The following is a 15,963-nucleotide window of genomic DNA, read 5'->3' as shown; positions in this document are numbered from 1 at the left end:
CTATTGATTTACATGCTCGAAGGCATAAGAATTTTGTGCTTAAATTTTTTGTCTGTTTCTCTCTCTTATGTAAATTTCTCATATTTTTGTATTTCAATTATGTGATTCGCATAACCACAGAAATAGACAATGATTGGACAGAAATTCAATAAAATATTTTTGTGGAATCCTCACCGAACTTAAAAAATGCTAGTAAACGGAACGTCAAAAAACCACACTGCCACTTTAAATCCCATATTGGTGGGCATAAACGAATATTGCTGCTACGGTTTATCTCTACGGCGCATAGTTTTTCGAGTTAAAGACAACCCAGTCAAAATTTGATGTATGGAAAAAAAGCAATGTTAGCTAACACTCATATACAGAGTTTTGGGCATTGGAGCCGCTCGTGGGTCTGTTACCCTTTCGACACGGACTACCTAGAAAGATGACAAAAATAATGTCAACAAATGTCTTGCTTTATTTTCTTACATAGACGTTTAATTTTATTTATACATATTTATATACAGGTTGTCCCAAGACCTAGACAAAAACCTAAAAACCTCTTAATGAAACTTTGTTTATGCTCATTGCGCAGAGGGTGCTGTAAGATATGTAATTATGAAACCGGAGTTGGCTCGCAGGTAGCCTTAGCTGAGAATGTAATTATTGCCAAATTGCGTCATTGGCGCGATTTCTTCCTGACATCTAACAACAGTTTTGCCATTCGCAACAGTATAAATTTCACAACAAACCACAGCTTGTAATGGCGTTGAACATATCGACCTTTGTACAAAAACAAAAGAGCATTCGCCGACAACATTCTTCTTTTTTTCGAACGACAGAAAAGGAAGCCGTTTTTAGATGAAACGACTTGGTCTATGATTGGTCATACAGAATGACAAAAGTGGGAGATTTCTAAAGGTGTGGTATCTATGACTTGTTAGACAAAGGGTGAAAATGTATAGCTAGCAGTGGGCATTACCCTGAAGATACACTTTAATGGTTTTCATGTACTTTGTATTTAATTTCGGTTTCATATTGAGCCACCTGGTTCATTGTACCGAGTACTTCTGGATATTTCAAGGAAAAGTAACAAATTAACATATGGTAAGCAATTGTTGAAGATTATTAGAATAAACGAAGAGTTCCATGAGAAAGTCCATTAAATGATGACAATCATGAGAACCTTTAAAGGAGTAAACTTGCTTGAGTTTCTTTTATTTCTATGGTTACTTTGTTTCTTTTTTTTTTTGTAAATCCACTAAACATCATCGACACAATTTGGTTTTCTTTACATTTTTCGCTTTTTTATTTGTTTTAGTTCCCTTTTTAAAAATTGCAATTTTCTCTACCTTTCCGTTTTATTACCATCGCCGCTTGTAGTTGTAAATCAGCCTCACTTTCAATAGCTACCTCCATAACGGTCATTATGGGTTTGTGACCCTTACTTACTGGGGTGAGAAAAGGTCAAACATAACCGGCGCTGTTGAGTTGAAAAACACAAAAAGGAAAAAAGGAACGACTGATTAAGTTTAAAGTTTGTAAAGACCGTGTGCGCAAATCGTTTTGCGTGTTTCGCAACCTCGCAGATAAATTGCAACGTAAAAGGGTTATTATGTCAACACTAAAAAAAAAAGGCTTAAAAGCAAAAAATTTTAATTCCTTTTTATTACAAAATAAAGAATTCAAAGTTTAATTGTTATGTTTCGCATATTGCAAAGGTTTGTCAATATTAATTAGCTTTGAATCATTGCTAACCAAATAGCCAGACACTTGTACATATGTCCAGAGAACTGCATACAAAATGTCCATTAAAATATGGCTTGAAAGGCTGCTTAATCTCCATAATTGTATTTTACGTAAAATAGATGACTGACTATAAAATAACATTTTTATAGCTAATTAGCAAATGGACAGACAGACAGACAGACAAACAGGCAGGCAGCCAGACAACCGTAAGCTTTTACCGATGACATGTTAAAATATTTAGTTTCGTGCAATAGTGTCGGTCGAATAAAGCTATTAATAAACTTTAATAAAGTGTTTCAAAAACACAGCAATCGATTTATTTATTTAAAGTTCGGTTCGCTTTGCCGTTTTGTGCTCCCGCAGTTCTGTCAATTTACTTTTATTATAATTTAATAAAATAAGGCAGCGACCATTGATTTGTATCGCTGTGTTATGTTATACGCATCCACTTATGTCATAGGTTAGTGGATTATAAACCAGTGATAATTGCACGTAATAGATACACATATGCGTGTACGTATCTCACTTGCATAAATCTGTGAGCCCATGATAGATGGCACGAAAATGATTTACAGCACATTAACGGCTCCGAATGTAAAGTTTAATTAAAAATTGTTTCTCTTAATTTTTTTAAGGATTCGCAGTTTGCTTTGCTTTTTCGCTTTTCTTGTTTTTTCTCTTTACTTGTTTCTTTTTTTTTTTTTTCAATAAATAACGAGTGAATGCGTGAAAATTACAACAATTTATTAAAAAACAAAAATTAAGGTTTGGGTTTTGCGGGAAGGTTTATGCTGGCCGCGATGCATGCAAAAAAGCACGCATGCACTGCAAAATATTAAAATGTAATTATACTACTGAGAAACACAAGCGCTCACATGCACACATATTAAAACCATAAAAGTTGGTTTTTGTCTTTTTTTTTTTTTTTTTTTAATTTTAATGAAAAAAGGAGTAAAAAGTTTTACTTGGATTGAAACGACTCTTGGATGCCTGTCACTTTGAACAGTTTTTCTTATTCGCAGCAACACTGCGAACTTTCTTATCGATATCTTCTGTAGGCTGTGATCTACTACAGGAAATTATTTAGAATTATAGCGATTTCTGCAAATTATTTCGGTCATCCTTGGTTCTATTTTTCCATTTTCATCTCAATTTACGCCTTTTTGAAAGCTTCTAGAAGACTTAAGAACACGCATAAGTACAGGCACACGTACATGACTCAAATTTTCTGCCAATCCAAAACACGTCGATCGCGACTATAAAAATAGCTCTCAAGCGGATAACAGAAAACTGCAAATAGCGACGAGAAAGAAACTAATAACACAAGTTGAACCTAAACAAGTCTCGGATTAGAAAATAAATATGTATTGTTGGATTGCAATATTTTACAAAATGTTTTTAAGCATTGGTACACATATTTTTTGTATTTTATGGTATCAGATAATGTATGTTTATTGTCCACAATAGCCTTAATAGCGCTGCTTAAGAAAATTAAATTTTTAAACTGACTCGCCTCATTTTTAAAGTTCATGGATCACATTGTAAGCGATACTGAAAGGGAAAATATTTCAGTAGTATCAGCCTTTTTTAACAACAAAAACAAAATATTATTCAAGATTATATAAACATTTATTCATTCCACAGAAGTATTACAGTAATCGTGGGGGATATACAAGGAATTTGCTTTCCGGATAGTCACTTCTACCACACCCAATTTACGATTGTTGAACACATGCCCTGACAATAGAAATTTGAAGTTAACAATATTTATGTCATTACTAAGCGGCTAGACAAGTTTCATCTACCTTAATTTCTGGTTTCAAACAAGGGGAGCAAGCATACATGTCCACTTTGCCTAGTGCTTTTTATGAATCAAAGAATAATTCGAAATACTTCTCTAAATTGTTTACCACTAGATCTTCGTCTTCCCGCAAAGGTTTATCAATTGAATTTCAAGTAGATAAAATAGACTTGGAGCAGTTTCAATTTTACATTCGCCGTTGATAGTTAAATATTCCACCCTCGAAGTATCCACTAATCTGAATTTTTTTGATTATAAATTATTTGCAGACAAATAGAGTAAGAAAAGTTTTTTTTGCAATTATCGTTAAGTTCCATTTTTTGCAAAAATAAACTTGCTCAAATTTCACAATAAACGGTTCATATAGTAGGCAAGCAGACATAATATGACCCTATCAGCCTAAACGAGGCAAGTAATTTTTGAAATGCAAGGAATTTGTGTAGAATGATAATATTCAAGACCATGAGATATTTTAACCCTACTCGGAATCACTTACTTTAATTCAAAGGGCTCGGTGGGCAGATTTAAATTTAAGAAAAAATCGCTTAGTTTAAGTCCCTACAGCCAGCACGATAAGTGCTCGATTTCGATACTTTAATGACATTTTGGGGATTAGATAATATTTAAATAAGAACGGAATCATTTCGCAATATATAAAGCTTAAAGTAACTTATTGTCAAATCCCTCCTTATGTTTTCCATTGGAGAATGTTATATTAGAGGTATTGAAAAAAATTTGAATGAAAAGAACGAAAATTTGTGGAGTTATTTCGTATGCCGCTAGAAAAAGTTTCAAGTACACGTTACACAGGGCTATATGACTATGTTCGGAAAATAGGACAATCAAAAGATGTTTAGATCATTTAACACTTTGGCACGGCCACCTTCATCCTATTATAAAGAAAATTCTTAAAATTTCTCTTCATTGCCACAATTTTGAGATTATTTTGCTGATATATTAATTTTCAATCATTTTGCGTGGTTTTCCTCCCACCCTTTACCTTTACAGGCGCAGAAGATATACCGTGCAAAATGTGAGAATAAGCTAAGAATGTCATGAAGTGTAAAGAGAACGATGTTATAAATAAAAAGAATAACCATGAGACTAAAATTATCCTGCGAAATACGTCTGTTATCCTAATGCTGTCATTCTTTCCCTCAATCATTATAAATGAATAAATTCAACATTTAGTTTCATTAGAAATATTTGTTATATCACACAGCGTCAACGTCCTATGTACATATAATGTTGTAGGCACTCGAGTAGCACGCACACACTTACCATTAGAGAAAAATGCATTTAAACACGCATAAGTGCACGTACAAGGGATTTAGAAAAAAAAAATCCCTTTTATTTCAAAGTATAGTTTAACTTATGTCAAAACTTTTTTACAAAGTTTGAATAATTGAAACAAAATAGTTTATGCAGGAAAAAACCACCCCAAAGATACGAGTTATTTTTCGGACAAAGAAATAGAGTACGAAACGCCTCAGCAGGAGAAAAATTGAACTAAACTATAGTAATAGTTTTACGTTCCATTCTTAAAACCAATGCTTCTTATGGTTAATTATGTGCTGCTTATGCGGTCATGGCTGCATCCATAGATGATTTCCAACAGGAAAAAGTTCGTAAATTGTATGATTGTTGCTTTCACAATGAAAAGTCTACGCAAATGTAGTCAACCTGTGCTGTGAGTGTATGGCTTACTTTTATCGGCTTTGCTCGATTTGGTCTCCTTCCCAACTTTAATACTACATTTAATAAAAGTCAATAATGATAATTAGAAATTTTGAATAATTGTTGAAGAGGAACTCACATCGATCCACACCATGTTTTGGTTGAAAGCACTGCTGGCTTGACAAATCCAGTTAATAGATTCCATTACCGAACGGCGTCGACTAACTGACGCTGTGGACGTGGGCGAGGTTTATTCTCAGCGGTACTTAAACGCACAGCACTTGAAGCAATGGCTCTTTACGGGAGAAATCTTCTGTTGATTTAAAATACTACTACGTGCGGAAATCCATCCCCTCTCCCTTCCTCTCTTGACCAAACTTGCCACTTTGGAAATCACAATTCTCTACGATTCGCCTGTGATTGTACAAACTACATTCTTTTGACTTACATACTATACTTTATTTATATTTTCCGGAATTTCAGGTAATTGCCAATGACATCCGATTTAACTGGTTTTTAAACTTGAGGAAGCGATCTTCTCAGAGAAAATTTTAACGTCAAGCATGAACCCACAGAAAGGGAACTCTTCAATGTTCAGGCTGTAATTAACAAAAAGGGAAAAACCAGAAATTATTTGGAAATTGTGGACAGGTCCGTAGATGGACTTGGTTGCTTTTGTAGACTACAATTACAAGCGGCTACAGCGTAAGCACAAATGAGACAAAAATTAATCGTTTCTACCTTTCAGTTAGTTATGTTTATATACCCTTTCAATAAATCAAATTTGCTTCTTGTGCCGATGAAATCCGTATTTTAAAAAAAAGTTTAACTTACGTAAGCTTTAAAAGCAAAAAGGAAAAGAACGATATTCGAAATTGAAATTGGCTTTACGTGCGGTGCATTTAGTTGTAGTATATATAAAACCTTTTAACTTATATTTGTTTATAAATTTTTAATGCTGATCCGGCTCTTCTTTGTTGTTCTTCCACATCTCGTCGGGAAATATATTTTTGCTTTTATTGTTTTTAAGAAAAAACCATGACAGAATGAAAGTACAACTGACACCTGTCTGACTTCCCTGCACTTGTACTAGAGAGTGACATCGAAAAACACAGCAAAAAGTACTACATAGAAAAACAAAATCGAAAAAGAAACTATGTTTTATATTGAGTTTGACGTTTAAGTAGGCAGTCACAACACAACATGACGTTTAAAACGTACATCACACAGTCTATACACGGTGTATGTTTGTGCGCTTAGCGTGGAGAGAGAGTAAAATTCTTTTTTCAATATTTTTATACTCTTTCCACGGATGAAATGATTTTGCACTTTCGACCATTTTAATAATTAATATATAAAGAAATTGTTTTATTTTATCGTCTGTCAGTTTGACAGTTCAATAAAAATAATTCATAAAGAATGGAAAAGAGGTCAAAGAACAAGCAAACAACACCGCTTTCCTTTCTTTTTTTTTTTTTTTTTGCTTGTTTCGTAGAAAAGATGTTTAGCGTTTCAACTCAATAAAATCTCACACTATATGCGAGCATATATACGAGCATTTTCCAAATCAAATCAAAAGGAAAAAAACATGCTTCACTCATTTAAATGTTAAAACTTGTTGTCGTGTTTCGTGTGATAACAAAATTTACCCATTGATGAAAAAGTTTTTATTCCGATTATATATTAAATTTGATGGCTTTATAGACTAATAGAACAAACTGTTTATTTCTCTTTATTAATTTAAAAAGGAGATGAAGAAAGCAAATAGTCGGCTGTGGCTTCAAAATTTAATTGATCCCGTTCAACTCTACACCCGGATGTATGTTTCAATTTTCGACACTGTAGTTAAACGCTTTAATTTTCTATTCGAAACGAAAAGGTTTTTGAACGATCGCCTTCTGAGTTTCGAGAATGGGGTTAAATCAGGCAATTCATCTAGTGACGGAATGATTGTGTGTGTGAGATAAATTTCTTCTGGAAACCTGGTGATGCAATAACCAAGAGTAGTCTAATCGCAATTCTACCCGTTTCTGGCATATGACGCTTTAATTAAACTCCTTTTTTAGCAGATTGACTCGACGAAATCAGTTAATACCGCCTCCCATCAAAGAAGTGGGATTCATAATCTGAGTAGTTGCGGAAAAACATTTCAATATTTTATTAAATCACGAAACAAAAAACTTCTCCAATCGACCTAAATATACCCGTGAGAAAAATGAAAGATTTCATTTCATTTGGCATACAAAGCCTTAAAAAAGTTTATAAACGACATGGCTCTATTCTTGGTGACGAACCTAATGGAAGGCCCCTGGATTGTCATGTCGATTTTTTCCCTTTTCTTTTTATTTCTTGAATTAAGGTGGCTGGCACACACAGATTTATCTTCTTTGATCATTGGAAAATGTGTGATAATAAACTGCGATAATAAGCCTCTGTTAGGGGCTTTGTAATACAAAGGCCGCCTTCGACACTTTATATGCCTGTGCTATGTTTGGCAACGGAAACTTTCATGATGGTCGTACTCAAGTTCGCAAGATGGACGCGAAAGTGTTTGACTGTCGCATTATATTATCTTATCGATCCGATAGCACAAGGGAGTGGCGCTTTCTCATAATCAAGGGCTTTTGGCCTTTTAGAATAGTCTTCTCGCAGACAAATGATTGGCGCAAATTTGATATATATATATATAATATTTAATCCCGCGTTCGTGTGCGTGTGGGAAAAGAGAGCATGCTCGTTAGGTGTTGTTTTGATGTCATACCACTGTTTAACCCGCTCCCATATTGAATTTTCCGCTAAAATAAACAAGTAAAGTATTTTGCAAAGTTGTCAATTAATTCTCTTAATAGAGAATTTTCTCACTCACTCATATCGAAAACCATATAATTATTAGGCAAAGGAACAAAGTTTAAATGTACAAAGATACATATTACAAACATGTAAACAAGTAACCGAAATATAATATTCTTTATTCATCTCTTTTATGTCGTTCAATTCTTACAGAGCAGCACAAAAACTTGCACAAGGCACATCGCTAAAGTCGTCACGCACCACTGACATGTCAGCCAACTCTTCCACACGTAATGGTGGTTTTTGTGGTGCCCTACAAAGAGCACCGCCTCCCATGCCACCCGGTGTGGCTAGACGTTTGGCCAACAAAGAAAATTACGGTCTAGGCAAGGTAAGTGCATATATGTCGGTTATTTATGAAAATTATGTATGAATCTGAATAAAACAGAAAAGAAAGGGAAAGAAAACAAGATACTGATTTACAAAATTGCATTACCAGTTGAAGCGGAAACTGTTATGAAAAGAAAAAATGGGCAGTTACTAAATTGTACCTGCTGAGATTGTAATCGCGTTGGTCATGTATGATAAGTAATAAGCTACTCATTTGATTCTTAATAATGAATTATGAAAAACGAAATATGTTTGAGCTTCGTTTGTTTGGTTATGTAATAGGTTAAAGTAATGCTACGTGTAGCAGATGTTCATACAGATGCTGACAATCCACACTTCATGATGGTAGATAAGAAAAAAAGGCAAATTACATTAACCGATCCAGCAGCCATTTCAACCGTGGCTGTATCTACCTCACAAGAACGCGGGCCCATGGTAGCAGCGCCTAAAATGTTTGCTTTCGATAGTCTATTTACAACAGACGATCAACAGGTGAGTCAAGTTTATTAGTTTGCTGAATAACATGTTTACTATAGATTATATAAGTAACTTCTCACATGTCCGTCCTCTTGACTGGACTGAACATAAAAAGCTCATTTCTCTTCATAAATCTTATTCCCTTTTTTTTTTGTTATTTTTTCATTCCACTTTTCGTTAACTTCAGTCTGATGTGTGTGCTTCGGCTTTGTCGGAGGTAATACCAGCAGTTTTGGAAGGCTCCGATGGTTGTTTGCTTACCATTGGTTATCCTAATTCCGGTAAGTTCTATAATTGTTTGCCTGCTCAACCTTGATACGGAAGTTGCAATAAATTGTTTTTGCACGTTTTTGCAATTCATTACTTAACGTACTTGTACTGTATGCTTATTTCGCACGTGATGTTTTGTTTATCCCACGACCAGGCCAGACAAAAACAATGTTAGGTACCGTTAATCCGCCCAGTGAACTAGGTGCTATTCCATGTGCAATTTCTTGGTTGTACAAGGGCATTAATGAACGACGTCAAAAAAGTGGCGCTCGCTTCTCTGTGCGAGTTAGTGCTTTGGGTGTGAGTGCCACTAAGCCAGATTCAACGCCCAAGGATTTATTGGCCGCTCATGCCACTGGTAAGTTCTATGAGTTGTGTAATCGATTTGCTTCCTTTAAAAAAATGCTTGAAACTATCTCACTTAGATCCTTTTAAAATATGTGAACTCTCCCTGTCTTTTGAACGCTAAGACTTAATAAACTGCGGTCACATTTAAACCAAACACAATTGAACACATGCGACCAAACATATGTATTTAGATATCAAAGACATCTCTCACGTTTTATTTTCTCTCACTAATTTTATCCCACATTTTACACATTTCGACCATCCTACATCAAACCATTATCTTAGTAAAGCAAGCACAATATGACGTAATTTCTTTGTAATTTATCCACAATGCTTTTCTCTTCTGCATGCTTGTTACATGGTTATTTCTTTCTTCGGTCCCTTTACCACACTTGAAATGAAAAACAAATAGACTCTGATGATTCTCCGGGGGTTTATTTGCGGGATGACTTTTTGGGTGGTCCTACTGAATTACGTGCTCCTACTGCTGAGCGAGCTGCCTTGTTCCTAGATGCTGCTTTGACTGGACGACCGCAAGGTAGTCTTGAGCCTGCTATGATATTTACATTACATGTCTACCAGTACAGCTTGTCACGTAAAGGTGGCGGTAAGTATCTGCATTGCTTTACACATCTGCACAAAATGGCAAATTGTTGAAGATGAAGTTATGACTATTGAATATTCCTCTGCTCTTACACATATCCGTGCAAACATTCTTGCACACATTTAAAATTTAATATCTTCATTCATTTTGCATTGCATTACAATTCATTGTTGGTTCGTTTGATCCGATGGGCAGTGGCGGGTGGCAGAAGTCGTTTGCATCTCATTGATTTGGGTGCTTGTGCAAATCGTAATGGTGGTCTGCCGCTGTCCGGTATCGGTAATATATTATTGGCCATTTTAAGTGGTCAACGTCATCCACCCAATAAGGATCATCCATTGACGCCACTGCTAAAAGACTGTCTAGCTCCGTTGACGTGCCATGTCGCCATTATGGCTCATGTTATGCATACACAGGTAAGTAAATGAAAGGACATACTTTCATAACTAATTTCCTATCCTGTGATTCCGATGAGAGAATGTGTTGGATGGAGTGTATGTAGCCTCATGAACGTGCTAATGAATGTTCAAGGGGATAAATTTAATGTATGTTGTCAAAATCCTTTTATTTCGTTCCACAATACGATGATTATTGTGTTTCTATTCATAAATCTCGAACACCTACCTCCCCTAAAAAGGGGAGTTAGTCGGTAGTCGTTACTCTGTGCAATGACTAGGTTTTGCATTTCATAATTTCAGTCGCATACAGATGCTTTAACGACCATACAATTAGCGTCACGCATACATCGCATGCGAAGGCGAAAACATCGATTCCCCTTAAGCGGCAGTGGGGGTGGTAACGGCGCTGATAAGTCGGGAATGAATGGTTTGCAAAGTGGATTAAATGGTAGGTTGGTGTTTTTTAATTAATGAGTGCATATGTGCATCTGAAATCTGCACAGGCCATCAATCAACCGGATCTTCGGCTGGTTCAGGTGCTGACCCCTCTAGTTCAGAGTTGTCGGCCGACACAGTAATTTATATGGGACCTAGTGATGATGCCACTGATGGTGAGCACCCTCCAGTTTATCTTCCTTCTTTAAGTAGTGGTGATAATCGTGGAGTAATGAGTAAAGCGTTAAAGGGCAGTGGCGTAGAAAAGCAACAGCCTAGTCCTAGTAAGGTGCCAGGTGCAGCAAAAAAATTAGTTAATTTGAAGGGTAAGTTTCAGATTTTTTAGTTTATCTATAACTCAGAGATTACCGTCGAAACATTTAACCTCCAAAGCCCCCCAAAGTCCTGTTGCGCAGGTACGCTCTGGAAGTTTTAATCGCAATCTAACAAATCAACAGCAACCGCCTAATCAAGTACAACCCCTCCCCACTCCTTCAGCAAGTAGCAACGAACAACAACCCCAATTTTTCTCACCTGTACATAGTGTTAAAACCTTGTCACATCCTAACTCTTCCCCATTACGTCACGTTGGACTTACTATGATGTGTTCGAAGGGTTCAAATGTACCCACGCCAAAAGGTTCTCCATTGCGACGACCCGGGGTTGGGGGCACAAACGAAACCTTGGAATGTAACGGAAGTCCTATGCGTCAGGTTAGTGAAGAGCAGTGGGTTGACGGTCCTCGTATATCACGAGCCAAGGTAGCTGAAGCTCGACACTTGTTAAGGGAAGTAAATCACGTCAAACAATGTGAAACTTGGATAGATGGCCCTAAATCACAATCAAGTCGTTCTTTGACGGCTGGCAATTTGCCAATCGCTCCGTCTCAGATTCAGGGCTATGGTTTTATGGATTCACATAAAAAGTCTATGATACGTCAATGGGTTGAGTACCAAACCTCACAAGTCTTCCAGACCGCTTCGGCCGGATCGTCGCCCACCCATCATCATAGAGAGCAGCAAGCGCAACATTTACGAAACATTACCTATCATATGGCTCAACTGAAACAAAAATCATTAGATAATCCTGACGATTTATATGCAACCAGTACAAGACAATTGCAACCACAAAGTCTACAGCATCAGCAACAGCAACTGCTACTGAATAATGACCAGCATTTATTGCGTAATAGTCAACTGGAATTGATCAATTCCATCGCCACGGGTCTGACCACAGGCGTTAGTACAACCAATACTTCAGCACCAGCCGAAATAAGAGGAGCGCAACATTACCGACAAAATTCCGCCCAAACCCATCCACCTCTTGGCACACACTACATATCCGACAACAATTTTGTCAACGAAGAAACCGAATTGCATTCAACGCATTCGCTGCACACAGCTCACACGGTCGGTTATGGCATATTAAATAGTCATCAGATGCAACAAACGCAGCAACAACATTACATACCAACAACATCAGCTTCCGACACTGGTCATGCATTGCACACATTGAACTCGCAGACAAACGCAGCTGACTGTGATGAAGATCAGGATAGTGGGCCATCTGAGGTGCCACCAGCTTTGCCGCTTATTGAGCCGCTAGGTTCCCGCGAAATCTCGCACGAAAGTCTGCATCGTATATTATCGCGTCATGTATCACGTGAATCTCTTTATCAACAACAGCAACAGCAGCAAGAGCTTAGACGGCAAGAGGACCATTTAGCACAGCAGCAACAGCAACCCCAATTATCACGTCGGTCAAAGAATCATTATTCACAACAATCGCATAGCAGTAGCATGGGCATGTCCGACTGTGCATTGCAAGTAACGGAAGAGGAAATAGCGCGCACTATGGCCGGAGGGTAAGTAAAAACGGCAAAAGCAGCGAAAACATCTACAATAGTGGATGCATGTGCATAAGAGTAAGATAAAATCAATTTATTTCTACGTGCTTGTGTTTGCATTTACAGCGAACATCCATTAGCTGCTTTAAGTCACTGCGAAAATATGTCTATTGTCTCAAGTTTTCATGCGGCTGGTGATGCGTTTAGTGATTGTGCAATGGGTGAAAGAACGAGGTAAGCACTGCTGCACGAATAATTAATTTACTAGCTTTAGAAAAGGAAAAAGACCATAATATTTCGACTACCTTGTCAAATGTACAATTCGACAGGAACCAATTCGATCAACTAGCGCGTTTACGTGAGATATTTACATCACAGCTAGCTATGGCGGAGGTGACACCAGTATTCCGTACCGGTTGCGATGTGGGTAGTGTATACAGTGAACCTGCTTACCGTTTCAATACTGGACCTGGCAGTGTATGCAGTGAACCACCTTATCGGCCTCCAACTCCGAGGTAAATGACAAACAAAATGCAAATCGCTAATGAAAATCTTCTTCTTAATATTGAACGAATTATAAACACTGGAATGGGCTATCATAACGTTTTATTTATTCATTTGTTTTTTTCTTTATTTTTTAGACAGCCCTCCCGAAGTCCCAGTCAGGGAAGTGTGCCTAGTTTGAATGGTATTATGCAAATCGCTGGTATGGAACAATATGCCTCCCTTCGACATCCAGATGGAGCTTCCGATCCCAATCTACCTAAGTTAGAAAAACCGTTTAGTAGCGCAGAACATGATAATATAGGCGAAGTGGATGAAAAATCTGCTTTACTCACCAACTCGAAGAGGCCCTCCTTTGAACCTGATGAGGAGCAAGATGATGTTGTTCTAACTCAATTATCTACTTCGCTCCAGTTAGCCAATCAATCACAGTTACCTTTGTTGCCTTTGAATACCTCATCAGAAGCTTACGATAGTGGCCACGATTCTTCCACACCAAGAACTTCTAAGCATTCGGGTATTTCACGCAGAGCCGAAAGCGGCTATCACAGTGTGGCCACCGCACGTGACAGTGACGAGAGTAGCTTCACTTCAGGCTTATCGAAAGAGCATCACAATCGTATAGTAGTGAAGAGAAAGCAAAAGGACAAAGGTTTGTGCACTTGGTTGATGAATCCATTCACCTGTACTTATCCAGAAACAGAGGGAGAAGTAAGCGATTTTTAAAATGGAGAAGACTTGAAAAATCTCCAATTTTATCCCAAAGAAAGAACCCACCAATAATAATTGCATTTAGATTTGTAAAGTGGCCAAATTTTTATTTGTATGTTTTTACGAGTGTTACAATATTATTACAAACAGTTTTTAAAAATATTTTACAGTTCCGTTAGGGGTAAACAAATGACTGAGAACGTTTATGTTTTTCGATTTTGTTTATTTTTATTTATTTATTTATTTATTTTTTTCGTTCTTTTTTTTGTTTTAATAGATATGAGTAAATAGATATAGGAATTAGGGGAAAAATATTAAAATTTTCTTATGGTAAATAGAAACTAAAAATGTTTGCAAGCTTTACGTTGTTCAGCAAAGCCTGAAATATATGTTTAGAAGCTTTTGCTTTAGCTATAAATAAACTATAGGCACAAAATAGTGAAGCATGGGCATAAGTGAGATTCTATTTTAATATGTAATAAGGAAAATAAATTTCGAGTCGTTTTGTTGAAACGTGCTTCCCGTGTATGTCTACCATTCGTTGCTTCTTATGTTTCCGCTACGAGCAATTATAAGAAAATTTAGAAAAATCTATGTGTTACGTAAAAAATATTCAACAAGCCTTTCTAGCAAGAAAGATGAGGATTAAGTAGCTTCTCGTTAGCAATTTAATCTCCAATCGCAATCGCTTTTCATTTTATCTTTTGTAAATTATCTCCGGCTCTATTCCTTTGTGCTATCCTTTCTTTATAATTTCACAAAAACGTTGACAAATTAAGTCTACTTAACAGTTATGTTATGCTGTAGTAGCTTTCTACGCCTACTTATACATTGAAGTAAACTACAAATTTTATATACTTAAGTACCGTAATTAGAATAAAAATATATTGAAATATGAAATAATTTTGTTGCCAGTTTTTGCCTGTTTAAACTATGTTGAATAGATTACTAAAGTTATTATATTGATTCCATAGAAAACAAAAAAAAATAAATATATATTATATATATATATATATATATATACATATATATGTATATACATTAATAATAATAATAATAATAATTGAAATGCATATACAAAAAAAAAAAAAAAAGGAAAAGGGAACGCGTCATGCCATACATAAGAACTTAAACGTATTATGATACATTTATTATAATAAATTAAATTTATTACAAAACAAAAAAGTCAATATGATTTTAACACGAATTTGGCGTATACAAGCCAACGCGTACATATTAAAACAGACACATATACACAAACACATAAATACAAATAAACTCAAATATACATACATACACATATGCATGCATAAATTTCAACTAAAAACCATTTATAAATATAATTATAGCTCATAACACAGTAATTTAAATGGCTAAATTATTATAAATAATTGAAAATTATAAAAATAAATAAATATATATTAAATTCCTCTTCACATTCAGCAACTTGAACATCTCTTCAACTAGCTTTTATGCTGGTTTTCCGAAAGAAAACTCACTTAAAATTCCTGTCAGTATTTTCTTAATCTTTTTTTTTTACAAATTCTTTAAATTATTATAAATGTGTAAATAAATTAAGACATAAAAAATTATTGGAAAATATTACATAAAATAAATGCGATAAAAAAAAATAATTTTATAAAAATAAATTTTTAAAAGATAGTTTTATTATTTATTCGATCGCTTCCCTAATAGAGTGGACTTTTGAAGTATTCCTCCTTCGAGGAAAGCGAACGTAGCACCATAACAGCGTAATATTTTTAAATATTGAGAAATGTGAAAGCAAGTACTGCGTCTTCAAACGGCATTTCTATAAAAGCTTACGTGTGCCGGATTTCATCAATATCTCACTGGTCAATCATATATAACTTATGAGCTTTTCACTAAGAGGAAAAAATGAACAGAGGAATTTCAGTAAAAATTACCCGGTGAAAGTAATGCCTACTATGGTCTGCCGAAAAAAAAACAGGTTGCCAAGAAG

The 15,963-nt window shown here is 35.8% G+C and overlaps 1 protein-coding gene across 2 annotated transcripts in view; it reads left to right on the top strand.

Moving 5' to 3' along the window:
* LOC119632881 (kinesin-like protein CG14535) overlaps positions 1–14,972 on the top strand; it is a 60,289-nt gene extending 45,317 nt beyond the window's left edge. For both annotated transcript variants that reach the window (XM_038026029.1, XM_038026030.1), the window contains exons 2-13: positions 8,213–8,390; positions 8,672–8,881; positions 9,054–9,147; positions 9,291–9,494; positions 9,897–10,091; positions 10,284–10,504; positions 10,787–10,934; positions 10,990–11,247; positions 11,315–12,785; positions 12,894–13,001; positions 13,097–13,282; positions 13,409–14,972. In XM_038026029.1, the coding sequence (XP_037881957.1) occupies positions 8,213–8,390; positions 8,672–8,881; positions 9,054–9,147; positions 9,291–9,494; positions 9,897–10,091; positions 10,284–10,504; positions 10,787–10,934; positions 10,990–11,247; positions 11,315–12,785; positions 12,894–13,001; positions 13,097–13,282; positions 13,409–13,997 (3,862 nt within the window). In that variant the 3' untranslated portion in view covers positions 13,998–14,972. The remainder of the gene's footprint in view (positions 1–8,212; positions 8,391–8,671; positions 8,882–9,053; positions 9,148–9,290; positions 9,495–9,896; positions 10,092–10,283; positions 10,505–10,786; positions 10,935–10,989; positions 11,248–11,314; positions 12,786–12,893; positions 13,002–13,096; positions 13,283–13,408) is intronic.
* Positions 14,973–15,963: the final 991 nt, after the last annotated feature.

Source organism: Glossina fuscipes, unplaced genomic scaffold (genome assembly GCF_014805625.2).
Source record: "Glossina fuscipes isolate IAEA_lab_2018 unplaced genomic scaffold, Yale_Gfus_2 2, whole genome shotgun sequence".
NCBI classification, from domain to species: domain Eukaryota; kingdom Metazoa; phylum Arthropoda; class Insecta; order Diptera; family Glossinidae; genus Glossina; species Glossina fuscipes.
This window is presented reverse-complemented; position numbering and strand designations above follow the sequence as displayed.